This window comes from Canis lupus, chromosome 1 (assembly GCF_011100685.1).
Source record: "Canis lupus familiaris isolate Mischka breed German Shepherd chromosome 1, alternate assembly UU_Cfam_GSD_1.0, whole genome shotgun sequence".
NCBI classification, from domain to species: Eukaryota; Metazoa; Chordata; class Mammalia; order Carnivora; family Canidae; genus Canis; species Canis lupus.
Genome location: NC_049222.1, coordinates 57,137,818 through 57,152,338, shown reverse-complemented (window position 1 = coordinate 57,152,338; position 14,521 = coordinate 57,137,818). Strand labels below are relative to the sequence as shown.

Here is a 14,521-nt window from a genome sequence, read left to right as displayed (position 1 = left end):
AACTGTGTGGAGGTTCCTCAAAGGGTTAAAAATAGACCTGCCCTACGACCCAGCAATTGCACTGCTGGGGATTTACCCCAAAGATACAGATGCAGTGAAACGCTGGGACACCTGCACCCCGATGTTTCTAGCAGCAATGTCCACAATAGCCAAACTGTGGAAGGAGCCTCAGTGTACATCAAAAGATGAATGGATAAAGAAGATGTGGTCTATGTATACAATGGAATATTACTCAGCCATCAGAAACGAATACCCACTATTTGCTTCGATGTGGAGGGACCTGGAGGGTATTATGTTGAGTGAAATAAATCAGTTGGAAAAGGACAAACATTATATGGTCTCATTCATTTGGGAAATATAGAAATTAGTGAAAGGGAATAGGGGGGAAGGAGAGAAAATGAGTGAAAATATCACTGAGGGTGACAAAACATGAGAGACACCTAACTCTGGGAAATGAACAAGGGGTGGTAGAGGGAGGTGGGCAGGGAGTTGGGGTGACTGGGGTGATGGGCACTGAGGGAGCACTTGGTGGGATGAGCACTGGGTGTTGTGCTATATGTTGGCAAATTGAACTCCAATTAAAAAAAGAAAAAAAAAGAAAAAAAAAAGAAAATAGGGATGGAATAAAAATAGACATTTGGCTTTCAATTTTAGGGTTTATTGGCCAAAATCTTGAGCAAGCGCAGAGCCTGATTGACAAGGTTTAAACTGACAGCTAAAGAGTGTGTTAATGACCAGAGTTTGATCAGGAATTGGTTCTTCCATTTCACGTGGCTGTGGGAACACTGGGAAGGCCTAGGAAATGACAGCACACATTGAAAATGTGACCACGCCACATGCACTGAAACATGCAGCTCATGGGTTGAGCTGACATTTTTTTTTTTTTTTTTTTGAGCTGACACTCTTTTTTCCCAAGTTAAACTCTCTCATCTTCCTCTCATGCACAGGAGCATTAGCGAACGGGTAGATGGCAGGCTGTAAGGTCGGGGAACAGAGTCCTGCTCTTCCCAGAAGTGTGTATGCAGTCCACAGCGAGGTTCATCCTGGTGTCTGCAGCTCTGCACCCTGACCTAATGGGTCTCGTCCACGCAGTTACCCCGTGGCACCTGCTAAACAGCCTCTGAGTCTTCCTCACCCCCTGGGTCTGAGCCCATCCTGTGAATTAACCTCTGCACTCATAGGCTTCTGGAGGCTTGAGAAGCTCACTAACCAGACATCCTGGTATTTCCGGCCCATCTCCTACATTCCATTTGCTGTGTTCACAGCACGGCCAAAGGGCATCTTTTTCAAGGACACGGGGGACAGACCTGTCAGGTGTTTGCCTGTGACGTGTGATGATCACCTGATCTTCATTTTGACTAGGTGGACATTTCATGGGATTTACCACCGGTGTTTCAGGGAGTCCTGACAAAATGTTCGGAGCCTATAAAAGATACAGCTCTATTTCCAGCTTAGCCTCCCTACCCACTCAGTTCTTAGCTGCCCCCCGAGAATGGGCAAAACAGTGGCCCCAATGATGTCCACACCCAGATCCTCAGAACCCATGAATATGTGACTTTCTATGGTGATGGGCAGTTGAGGCAGATGGAATTAGGGCTGCCAATCACCTGACCTTGCAAGGGAGACAGTCCTGCTATGCAGGCGGGCCCAGTCTAATCACAGGTCCTTGAGAGGTAGGCCGAAGAGTCAGAGGAAGGTGTGATGTGATTGGCTTCGCAGACAGAGAAGGGGCTGTGGGCCAGGGGCTGCATCAGCCTAGAAGTGGGAACACGGCCCTGCTAACACCTTGATCCTAGCCCAGTGGGACCCATTTGGGGATGACCCACAGAGCCGTAGGTGCTAAATTGGTGTTGGATTGAGCCATGAAACTTGGGGTAGTTTGTCCTTCCAGCTGTAGGGAACCGAGTGCAGGGTGGACAGGCCATGTTGTAGGGCGCTGTTGAACTTCAGTCTCAGTGACAAATGAGTCTGAGGTCTTGCCCTGTCGTCTCCTGTATTCATACAGCGAGGGTCCTAAGAGGCCTAGATCCTGTCTGCAGTGAGGGAGAGCCCAACCACGTCCATGTTACCTTCTCCTCTGTACGTGCCGCATGCTCATACCATCATTTCTCCTCCCTGGGACCCCTCGCTCACCCATCCGTCCCCTACCCCTGAGCTCCTGGTGTGGTCGACTATCCGGCTGGCTGGTGGTCATGTTGGGATGGTCTGATCCTGTGCGTGGATTTAGACGTGGGCACGTGTCAGGCTGTTTAGCTCTGCCTAATTTACAGAGAACCTTCTGGAATAACTGGACCCTAAATCCAAGTACATGGAAGGTGCTGCTCCACTGACTGCCCTCCTTAGCCAGCTCGTGGGAGTGGCCAGCAGTTGTGATTCTCCAGCTTGTGCCTACGAGGCAGGGCCGTGTTTAGGCTCCTGGTGGTCACTGATTAGACAACTTCAAAAATCCTAATTTCATTTTACCCGTGCTTCTCAACAGGACCTGGTAAGATAAAGGCCCAGCTGAGACCCTGTTGGTTGAGATTCACCTAAGTAGAATGTCCAAATGTATGTTACAGCTCCTGAGGAGAGTCTTTCTTCATCCGTCCTCCTGTATTTTGGCTACTGCTTGTCATAAAACTCACTGCATTTTCTTGGGTTGGCCACTTTGGTTTTTATAAATATCCTTGAGCAGTAACTTCCTTCTTCCTGTATTATGCTGATGGTTGGATCTGTGGCATAAGGAATATTGTTTATTTTGGCACCATACCCGGCACAATTGCTCTGTTACATGTTGGGAGTAGGTGTCGGTCAGCTATTGCTAGGGAAAAGCAACCATAAGGAACCACCCCGGAAATCTGAGGCTTTGAATGACACCGTTTATTTGTACCAGTGGGTGGTTCGCCTGGCTGGCTCTGCTGCCCTGGGGACGCTGCGGGGACCTACTGGTCCACGATGAGCTTGAGCCCAGCTGGGCCCCTCTGCCTCTGTCTGCAGGTGGATGCGGTGGGCGTAGCAAGATGCAGGCATCTTGGTGAATCATGGGGGGATTTCAGCTCCCTCCCGCACGCGGAGTGGGTGTGATCATGCCGTTGCTTGCTGAATTTCAGGAGCAACCAGAGCTTCTGTCTCCCACCCCAGTGCTTCCGTTGGCAGATTCCAGCCCGGAGCCCTGCTGGCAGAAATTCTAGGACACGTGGAAGCCCAGATGCCCAAGCTCCGTGGCACAGGGTAAGGGACAGATTTCTGGTCCCCAGAACATGTGAAGCAGAGTCTCTGTGAGCGTCCCGCTCTGAGCCACAGACCCAGGGCGGTGCTGTGTGTGGCTGCCTGGATGGAGCAGCTGGGGGCCCTTTCCACCGCACAGACAAGGGAGGCCACAGCGGACGAGGCCGGGGAGGCCCACTGGTATCCACTGTCTGCACAGATGGAGCAGCTTCCCGCCCCGTCCTGCAGCCTTTCCCTAGCTTCAGGGACAGCTGCGTACAGCACACTTTTCCCTTGGAGGAGAGAGGCTTCCGTGAGAGCCGTAGACAAGTGCAGGTGAGGGTGAGATGGCCTCCCGGGCTCTGGTGGGGTTTGTTCCCCCACCTGCCAGCTCAGAGGCTCACCCCTGGAGGCCCTGCTTGTCTGTCCCCAGATGCTGTTTGCACGGGGCCCTCGTGGCCATAGGCCAGTGTGTACTCTGCACAGAGGGACGCGTGCTCAGAGTGCAGCTGGTGTGACCCAGGTCAGACGGGGTGGCGTCCTGGGGCCCTGAGGTGGGAGGGAGCGCTACGCAGTGGCAACAGCACGCTCACTCTCAGGGCCACTGTGCTGAGCACCTAAAGCACCACTCCACAATTTTCCCAGAGTCGTGTAGCCACACAGGCCATGTGGGGATTATAGGAAACCAACTGCCAGGTTATAGTCTGGCAATGAGATCGCGGCACTTCCCCCATGGATGCGATACTGCTTTTTCTTGGCTTTTGTGAAGTTTTGCACGGAGGACTCCAGCCTCCTCCCCTATGACAGCCTCAGTCCTGCTGAGCAGGGAGCCAGTGTGGGCAGCTGCCAGCTGCGGAGCATGTGCTCCCAGCCCAGGCCGGAGCAGAGAGGAGCCAGGGTGTCCCCAGGGCCAGGCTGCCGCCCCGGCCAGGCTGCTCTCAGGGGCCAGGGCCTGAGGCCTGAACGGGGCCAGCACGGGTGTTGGGGCGGGAGCCTCTGTGGTCAGTCAGCTGCCTGGCCAGCCTGCGATCGGGGCCGTGACCTCTGAGCCCTGTGAGCCTGGCTCCGGCCCTGCTGGGGACGCGGGGAGCCCGACTGCTGGCAGTGTCCTCCTCGGCTGTCTGGGCCACGGAGGCCCCTGCTCAAGGCTTTTTCCGTTGCGTCTTCTGATGGATGTTTCCCCGGCCCGCGGTGCCGGGCTGTGGGACTGGGGCCTTGGATTTCTTTCTGGATGACATTCCAAGACATTTGTGGCATATCCACCCCATTCAGCATGGGCCACCCTGGGGCGCGGGTTGAGTCAGCCGCTCAGGAAGCAACCGGAACCACGTGCAGCTGAGTCTGCCGTGCAGAAGCCGCCCTGGGCATGGGCTCCTGGGCATGGGCTCCCAGGCCCGCCAGGTTTCTGGAGCGGCCCTCCCACGCCCCCAACAGGCTGTGCTGATCACGCTCACAAGCTCCCTTCTCTGGCCCCAGGGTCACCGTGAAGGGACAGGCTGGCGGGGAGCCTTGTCATGACAAACACGGCTCAGTGGCTGCACGGAGGCGGGGCGCACTGCACTCGCCACGAGGCCCTGCGTGTTGGAGCTTCAGCAACTCTGGATCCCAGCGGCGTGGTCGCCTTTCGTAAAGAAAAGAGGCGAGCTGTGAGCACAACGTCCATTTCAGCTCAGAAATATCCCGACGTACTTGCTGTGCATCCTGCGCGGTAGGACAGGCCGCCTACTCTGGCGGAGGTGGGTCGTGGCCGCTGTTACTGTCTGCCCATCATGTGCACATTTCCCATGTGACCTGCATGTGTGTGTGTGTGTGTGTGTTTGGGTACCACTGAGGTCTCTGTAGTGTTGTCACATGTGTGTCCACCAGCTCAGGCAAGATCCAGAACATTCCGTCACAAGGATTCCTCGTGAGTCCCTTCTGTAACCACACCCATCACCCCACCCCTTCCCAACTCCTGGCAGCCAGTGCTCTGTTCTTATTTCTGCCACGCTGTCAAGAATGTTCTATCGTCACACTGTAACCTTTTGCAATTGGCTTTTTCATGCAACACCATCCTCTGAAGACTCAGTGATTCTGTCACCTGTTGGAGGACGTGGGGCTGGCGCCAGCTGTGCAGCCACGCCATGCTATGCGGTGCTACAGGTGCAGTGGCGCTGGGCACTTGCCCGGGGGCTCCAGTGCGCATGTTAATTTCCATTTCTTGGGGAAAGGCACCCCCGTGGCAGCAGCTGGGCGCGAGAGTGGTGGCGTGTGTGCACGTGCAAGGAGCTGCCCTCAGATTGCTGCCTGGCGATGCTTATATTCCCGCCAGCGACATGTGAGCCAACGCTGTTCTTCCCCCTTTGCTGAGGGGACCGTCCTCCCCCCACTGGACTGCGCGCGAGCTCTTCTGCATGCGCAGAAGGGTCATTCTTCCTGCGTGATCTCTCTTTTTCAACAGTGTTTCAGCCACCCTATGGCCTTCCCTTATAAAATTGAGAAGAAACTTGTCTGTCTATACGAAAACAGGAGAAAAAATGCTGAACATTTGGGAATTGTATTGAGCTTAGAGGTCAAGTTGGGGAAAAGTGGCGTCTTCTTCATTTGGGTCGCCCAGTCCACGAGCTTATGGGTGTGGTTGCCCGATGAACCTGTCATTGTCTATATTCTGACTTTCTTCTTTAAAACTTGCATTCCAAAATCATATCGGCTGTTTTAATGACTCTGCTTAATTAATTTCCTCAGTAGTTTATGTGTGAACTGATTGTTATCCATTTTAATTATTTTTTAAAATCTATTTTAAGTAGCTGCGAATACTTTTTGAAGTAAGAAAATTTAGGTCCTAAGTCAGCAGTGTAGCCCAGAAAGCCGTCCTCCTAGCACATCTACATATACTTATCGTGAACTTCCAGGCTCTTTGTGAACTTATAACTTACAGGATTTGCCTTTTATATACCCTGCCACGTTTCATAATTTTACCTACAGGCATGATTTTTAGATTGTGTTTTTTGTATAATATTTGTACAATTTCTGCTTCCACATTATGTCGTGCGAAGTAAGTATCCACAGGCACAGATGGTGTCCCCCGGGGTCACCGTGTTCCTGGAACACCTTAATAAGTGCTGCTGTGCGTTTTCCAGTGTGTATTGGTTACCCAAGCTTCAGATTCCTGCCTAACAAGATACCCCAGTGGAAGAGTGGTCTCTGGCCAACAGGCCATCAGACGCTGACAGTAGTTCTCTAGCTGAGGTGTCCCAGGCTGGTACTGGGCACACCTGCTCTGCCTGGAGCGTGGAGGGGAGGCCTCTGCTCTGCCCGGCACACCTTTCTGCTCAGAGAGGAGCAGATGGAAGCCTGTGTTGCAACAGATACAAGGATCCAGGGAAGCACATTTTTGGTGATTCATGTGCGTATCACCAGCTTGGCTAATTCTCCAAGATGGAATTTTAATCCCTATGACTAACCCTGCTATTCTTCATTTTGTTTCCACCGACACTTACTGAGAACTCATTAAGGGCACCTCGCACACATAACAGGAGAGGCATATTCTCACCACTTGTCATGAGATCCCTGAAGGTGACGTATCTTGCCCAAGTTACCACGTGGAAGCAAGTGGAACCACGACTCAGAAACAGCTTAGGGGATGCCTGGGTGGCTCAGTGGTTGAGCATCTACCTTCGGCTCAGGGCATGATCCTGGGGTCCTGGGATCGAGTCCCCACATCGGGCTCCCTGCATGGAACCTGCTTCTCCCTCTGCCTGTGTCTCTGCCTCTCTCTCTCTGTGTCTCTCATGAATAAATAAATAAAATCTTAAAAAAGAAAGAAACAGCTTAGTTTTCTTTTTCATATTCCAGGTAAGATACGGTGGTCCCCTGTTTGTTCAGAGTCTTGCTGCGTAGACTAATCTCCAGCATGATTAGAAATGCAGTGATTGTCCTTCTCCGATTGACTTATTTCACTCAGCATAATATCCTCCAGTTCCATCCACGTCGAAGCAAATGGTGGGTATTAGTCAATCGGAGAAGGACAAACATTATATGGTCTCATTCATTTGGGGAATATAAATAATAGTGAAAGGGAATAAAGGGGAAAGGAGAAAAAATGAGTGGGAAATATCAGAAAGGGAGACAGAACATGAAAGACTCCTAACTCTGGGAAACAAACTAAGGGTAGTGGAAGGGGAGGTGGGCAGGGGGTGGGGGTGACTGGGTGGCGGGCACTGAGGGGGGCACTTCATGGGATGAGCAATGGGTGTTATTCTGTATGTTGGCAAATTGAACACCAATAAAAAATAAATTTATTATTAAAAAAATAAAAAATAAACTTTCACTTTACTTAAAAAAATGCACAGTGACAATGAAATTGAGAAAGTCATTTTTTTGTGTGTTTGAATTAGATGATTAAAAATGAAAAAGGGGGGGAATCCCTGGGTGACTCAGTGGTTGAGCACCTGTCTTCGGCCCAGGGCGGGATTCTGGAGACCCGGGATTGAGTCCACGAAGGGCTCCCTGCATGGAGCCTGCTTCTCCCTCTGCCTGTGTCTCTGCCTCTCTCTGTGTGTCTCTCATGTAAATAAAATCTTTAAAAAAAATGAAAAAGGGGCACCTGAGTCACTCCCATCAGTGAAGCGTCTGCCTTCAGCTCAGATCATGATCCAGGGTCCTGGGATCAAGCCCCGAGTTGGGCTCCCTGTTCGATGAGGAGTCTGCTTCCCCTTCTGCCTCTGCCTGCCGCCCCCCGGCTTGGGTGATGTCTCTGACTCTCTCAAATAAATAAATAAATAAATAAATGAATACATAAAATCTTTAAAAAAAATGAAAAAGAAAAACTGCACCTTGTTGCTCCTTTCCCCCATATAATAATAAACAAGAAAGATTAGCGATCCTCTGTTCATTCAATGCTAGTCCTCACTGGAGTTTCTCCCACTCCTACTGCTCATTCTTGTCTTGTTTCCTTCTTCTGTGTTTATTTAGTATCATTCATTCACACTTCTCCAGCTTATTGAGTTGAATATTTCACTGATTTATTTTCATACTTCTTTTTTCTTTGTGTTTGCATTTAAAGATGCAAATTTCTCTCAAAGTACCAGCTTAGTTTTAGCTGATGGGTTTTGACACGAAGCACTTTAGTTTAAATTGAATTTTAACTACTTAGAATTTCCATTATAGTTTCCTTTCTTCTCAGTGACTTGCTTTTCTTCCACCTAAAACATATGACTTCTAATCAGTTATTTCCAAAGATGATTATTCATATGACCTAGGCCTAGGATAGTGGCCTACTTCTGGCTTAGTTTTTACAAAATTCCCATGTGTGTCCGGAAATCATATATAATTATGTTTCCACTTACCATCTGCTGCATCATCGCTGTTGGATCAAACTTGTGGATGTTTTCAAACCCGTGACATCACTATTATTTCTGTACATTTATTGTCGACGTGAAGCAGAATGTGCACCTGCATATCTGCTCTCCTCGTTCTCCTTCTCGTGCTTCGAGCTGTGGCTTTGGACGTCTGGACACTGTCTGCCATCAAGTCTGTGCTTGCTGGTCTTTCTGGGGATTCTTCTGTGTACTATTACCATGCATTCATTTTCTTTCCTGCTTAGGGTTTGGAGCTATGGTAATTCCTCTGTCTCACAGCAGCGGAGTGAAACCAGCCCTGCCTGTGCTGCTGGGCGCTGACATGTGGTGGGCTCTTCCCGTCTACTAACTTTCTTAATTCAGGTTCTAGTTGGCTGTCTTTCAGCTGGATGGTCTCACACATTCACCATTTTCTGGACTACTGAAATATTCACACTGACTTTTACAAATGAATTTTTGCTGTTTTTCATCCTGGTCCTTTGATTCTTTTGTTTCCTTTTCTATCTCTGCAAGGTTGATTTTTAATATTTTTCCCAGTGTTGGCTGAAAGCTAGAGGTTATACTTCTATTTTATTGTAACTGTTGCCCTTAATATGTAACTGATATACTAGCTGTAATTTTTTTAAAGATTTTATTTATTTATTCATAGAGATGCAGGGAGAGAGAGAGAGAGAGAGAGAGAGAGAGAGAGAGAGACAGGCAGAGGGAGAAGCAGGCTCCATGCAGAGAGCCTGACGTGGGACTCAATCCAGGGTCTCCAGGATCACGCCCTGGGCTGCAGGCGGTGCTAAACCACTGCACCACCGGGGCTGCCCTGTAATTTTTTTTTCTTTTAAGATTTTACTTACTTATTTGAGAGCAAGAGACAGAAATAGGGATGGAGATAGTGAGAGACAGCATGAGTGAGAAGGAGAGGGAGAAGCAGACTCCAGCTGGGCAGGGAGCCCAACACAGAACTCAAATGTCCTAGGACAAGGAGGTTTAATCCTCAGTTAGGCAAGATCAAAACCAACACGTTATGCCGTGCACGCAAGGAAAGCCAATATACATGGCCACAGACCAGTGAGATATCTTAATGTTCCTGCTGCCCACAATCATATTTGAAGTAGGTGGCTAAGAAGAGTAGCATTGAATAGCATGTTAAAATTCTGTTTTAGGAAGAAATTCAGAGTCTCCTCGTTTCTAAATTTCCTCTTTTGATGAATGAGGGGCCAAGCAGTAATTTCTTTGTGCAGAAATTCCAGACCTTTCCCCCCATCCACTACAGTGAGCTCTCCAAGCACGCAAAAGGGCAAATCCTGGTGACCTTTGGAGCAGAGAGTCTGGCAGCTGACTTGTCCATGCACAAACACATGTTCTCATCTGGCAGGAATCCAAGTCCATCACAATTAACGAAGACATGAATTTCTCTCTTCATTCCAATGGCACAGCTGGGTTTTATCTCCTTCACACTTGTTGTGCTAGATGAAGTGTCCATGAAGATGGCCATCTCCAGTCACAGGAGCTGTAGAAATTCCAAGATTTCCTGTAATTTCCCTATTGCCTCTAGTGGTAGGGATGAGACTGGGACAGGGCTCTGACCCTCTGTGAGCAGGTTTTCCAGCCTCCCACCAGGAGGCTCAGAAGGGTGGGTTGGCCTTGGCTTGACCTCCAACACAACCAGGTTTGGTGACTTCACCTTGAGTTTTCAACCTGGTGCTGCTTCTCTCTATGAATGTTTTCTTTTTTCCTTGAGGCTGTGTATGGAGTGCACCTACAAGGCCTTGTGCTAGAAATGGCATCTTCTCACATTCTACTCAGAGTGGAGGGGAGGTATTCCTGGTTGTCACGGGGTAGGGTGATTTTTACATCATAAAAATAGTATTTACTATATGCTGGTGGAGTTTTAAGGCTATTAACTAACGTAGCTGTCAGATAGGTTGCCTGAGGTGGATGCTGTTATAATCCTCATTTTAAGATGGATATGAGGCATGTGAGGTCACGATAGTGTCAGTAAGATGACACAGCTGGTGAAAGGCCTGCCCCAAGTTGTGCTGAGTGCTGTGCTCTGCTGTCTTTACTACTGATGGGCCACATAAATTTTGGATGGGGAATGGGGAAAGTATGAAGGTTCTAGAGAATCTTGAGTTTGGAAAAAAGTGGCTATGTTCAGACCTGTTAAGATAAAAAAATTTTGTAGGCAGAACTGCATGATCTGCCTCACCCATTGTACACTGGGAAGGTGGCCTTCCGTGAATAAAGAAGAGATCTCCCTGCCTGTGAAAACACCAAGAAGAGGAAATAAGGACACGTGGAGGCTGTGTGAGAGTTGAGGACTGCTAGCAAACATTCAGAAGTTTGGCAACTGTTGGAATCCACATTCGAAGCTGGAATCCATATTTGACATGCAGGGAGGACGAGCGGATCTACAGCCCAGAATGTCTGTCTTGTTCTTCTTGTATTCTTCAGTTCCTGCTGGAAATGGAAACCAAATGGTTTTCACCTCTGCTTATTAATCATTTTTCAGGATTTGTCTATTATGTGAACATAAGGTGTGTGCTACTGAAAAGCAGTCTATTATGTGTTACATGTGCAAACACCTCGAGTTTTATAAAATCAGGCTTATGACGTATGCTCTTAATTCTTCAAATGAAGTATTACTATAGCAGCAAGTCTCACCATGAACAGACATTTCTGCAAAGAAGACATATAGATGCCAACAGACATCACTCGGCATCAGGGAAATACAAATCAAAGCCACAATGAGACACCAGCTCACACCAGTGAGAATGGCTAAAATTAACAAGACGGAAACAACAGGTGTTGGCAAGGTTGTGGAGAAAGGGGAACCCTCTTACACTATTGGTGGGAATGCAAACTAGTGCAGCCCCTCTGGAAAATAGTATGGCATTTCCTCAAAAAGTTAAAAATAGAGCTACTCTATGACCCAGCAATTGCACTACTAAGTACTACCTAAAGGATAAAAAGATACAGATTCTAAGGCACCCTGATGTTTATAGCAACATTATCAATAATAGCCAAATTGTGGAAAGAGCCCAGATGTCCACTGACTGACGAATGGATAAAGATGTGGTATATATAAATATAGTGGAATATTAGTTATTAGAAAAGATGAGATCTTGCCAGTTGCAATGACTTGTATAGAACTAGAAGTTATTATGCTAAGTGATTTAGTCAGAGAAAGATAATTATCATATGATCTCACTCATATATATGGAATTTAAGAAACAAAACAAATGAACACAGGAGAAGAGAGGAAAAAATAGAACAAGATGAAATCAGAGACAGAGACAAACCATAAGAGACTCTTAATCATAGGGAACAAACTGAGGGTCACTGGAAGGGAAGGAGGTGAGGGCATGGACTAACTGGGGGATGGGCATTGAGAGGGCACTTGATATGATGAGCACTGGGTGTTATATAAGACTGATGAATCACTGAACTCTACTTCTGAAACTGATAATATACTATATGTTAATTAATTGAACTTAAATTAAAAAAATAAAAATAATAAAAAATAAATCTGGGAAAAGAATAGAAAATATGTAGTAAAATAGTAAATTTAAATTAAATGTAAATTAAATATATTTGAAAATTGTGGATGTTTTCTTGTATAATGTATGTAGTTACATTCCTGTGCTTTCGTTTTGTTTTTATTGTTCTTATTTATTTTATTCCCCAAAAGGATTTATAACAGTAACAGTTTTTAGTCAAAATGAATAATTATTATCAGGGAGAAAGAATTGGAAACTGATAGGAGAAGCACTTTAACTTTGATATAATATTTATGATTATGCATGGTATACCATATAGCATTATCATTGACAAGAGTTTAAAATTTAGGCATGTTAATGTCAAAAATATTATAAACAAATTTATGAAGACAAATTATAAAGTAAGAGCTAATTTGGACAGATATGAAAAATGATTAATGTTATTAATAATAGTAATAGATTAATAGGGATTTAGATTAGATTTAGATTAATAGGGAAAGAAAGCTGGTCAGCTATGTTAACAGACGATTCAAAAATGAAAACTGAAAATGACCAATAAAATTAAAGATTTAAAAATTGAAAAAGAATCTACTGGAGGACTGTTCTAGTCATTTTTTAAAAAGCAAAGTGAATACAATATATGGACATCTTGAAGGAAAAAAAAAAAAGCAGCAGCAAGTCTCACTTACCTGAGGTACATTGTTATTTGCAGACTACATGGCTTAGAACAAAAAGGTTTATATATTTTTTATAGCCAATTGGTATTTTTATATAATTTAAATAATCTTGGACAATTCCTATTATCTACTTCATTTAGTCTAACATATGGTAGCATTTATTATATTTTTTAAATTACGGTTTACTGATAGTTTACATAAAGTCCATTCTATGTGGTATAAAATTAAACAGTACTTAATGGATGGATACAGCCATACAACCTTCACCACAGTCAAGAGGGAGATGTCTCCCACCAGATATCAAGTCTCTCCAGAACCAGGATGGGAAATATCCCCTCACCGGGGTCTTGTGAGTCCCTTTGTAGTCAACTTTTTCTTCCCATTCCAGCCACTGATTTGATTTCTGTTCCTTATGTCTTTTCAGGAAGTCATACATTTTGAATAACACACTAGATATTTAGTGTTTTTATTCTTTCATATAGGATAATGGTTATGAGACTTTTTGTATTATTGCATGTATCAATAGTTTGTTTCATCATATGGTTTCACAATTGTTCATACATTCACCAATTTGTGGAAGTTTTGCTTGTTTCCAGCTTTTGTGTATTATGAGTAAAGCTATAGAAACATTCATGGACACCACTTTGTGCCAATGCATGTTTTTCGTTTTTTTGGATAAATAACTTACATATGGGATTTCTGGGTGGTATATGAAATGTATGTCTTATTTTATAAGGAACTGCCAAAATGGCCTTTTTATCTTCCACTAGCACTGAATGTATAAGAATTCCCCTTGTTTTGGGCAGCCTGGGTGGCTCAGGGTTTACCGCCGCCTAGAGCCCAGGACCCAGGATCGAGTCCCATGTCAGGCTCCCTACATGGAGCCTACTTCTCCCTCTGCCTGTGTCTCTGCCTCTCTCTCTCTCTCTCTCATGAATAAATAAATAAAATCTTAAAAAAAAGATTTTCCTTGTTTCACAATGAGAGTGAGGTATTTTTTATTCTAACACCAGCTAACACCAGCTAAATAAATGCAAAATGTGACTATATGCCTATTTCAGTTATGGACAAACCTATGTGAATTCTAAATAGAACATGGCCAAATGAATTCAGCTATGCACTTAAAAATGCACTTTAAGGGCACCTGGGTGGTTCAGTCAGTTAAAAGTCTGCCTTCAGCTCAGGTCATAATCCCAGAGTGCTATGACTGAGTCTCATATCAGGCTCCCTGCTCAGCGGGGAGTCTGCTTCTCCCTCTCCCTCTACCCTTTTCCCTTGCTTGTGTGCACACGCATACACTCTCTCACTCTTAAATAAATAAAATCTTTAAAAAAACTTTTTGATTAAGTAGGATTTGATTTCTCTCTAAGTGCAAGATTGGTTCAACATTGGAAAATCTAATGACTTAATTCACTACTTTGATAAAGAGAAAATATTTTGTGTTATCTCAGTAGATGCAGAAAAAGCATTTAAATCCATTACTGTTTAGGATTAAAAGGAAATCTAACAAAGTAGGAATATTTCCTTGGTATTGGTGGTGATCTCTCCTTTCTCATTCATGATTTTATTAATTTGAGTCTTTTCTCTCTTCTTTTTAATAAGGCTGGCTAATGGTCTATCTATCTTATTAATTCTTTCAGAGAACCAACTCCTGGTTTTGTTAATATATTCCACAGTTCTTTTGGTCTCTATTTCATTGAGTTCTGCTCGAATATTTATTAACTCTCTTCTTCTGCTGGGTGTAGGATCTATTTGCTGTTTTTTCTCCAGCTCCTTTAGGTGCAAAGTTAGCTTTTGCATTTGAGTTCTTTCCAGTTTTTGGATG

General features: G+C 45.6%; 1 protein-coding gene across 19 annotated transcripts in view; it reads left to right on the top strand.

The window, feature by feature from the left end:
- The window catches only part of WDR27 (WD repeat domain 27), a 216,172-nt gene that overhangs the window by 188,871 nt on the left and 12,780 nt on the right, over positions 1 to 14,521 (top strand). For 2 of the 19 annotated variants that reach the window (XM_038526602.1, XM_038526597.1), the window contains one exon: positions 4,663 to 5,869. The exons of 15 other annotated variants lie outside the window; for them this stretch is intronic. In XM_038526602.1, coding sequence (XP_038382530.1) covers positions 4,663 to 4,704 — 42 coding nt within the window. In that variant the 3' untranslated portion in view covers positions 4,705 to 5,869. Of the gene's footprint in view, positions 1 to 3,120; positions 3,211 to 4,662; positions 5,870 to 14,521 lie in introns of those variants that run through there. 2 more of the 19 variants (XR_005353813.1, XM_038526589.1) reach the window with 2 other exon arrangements.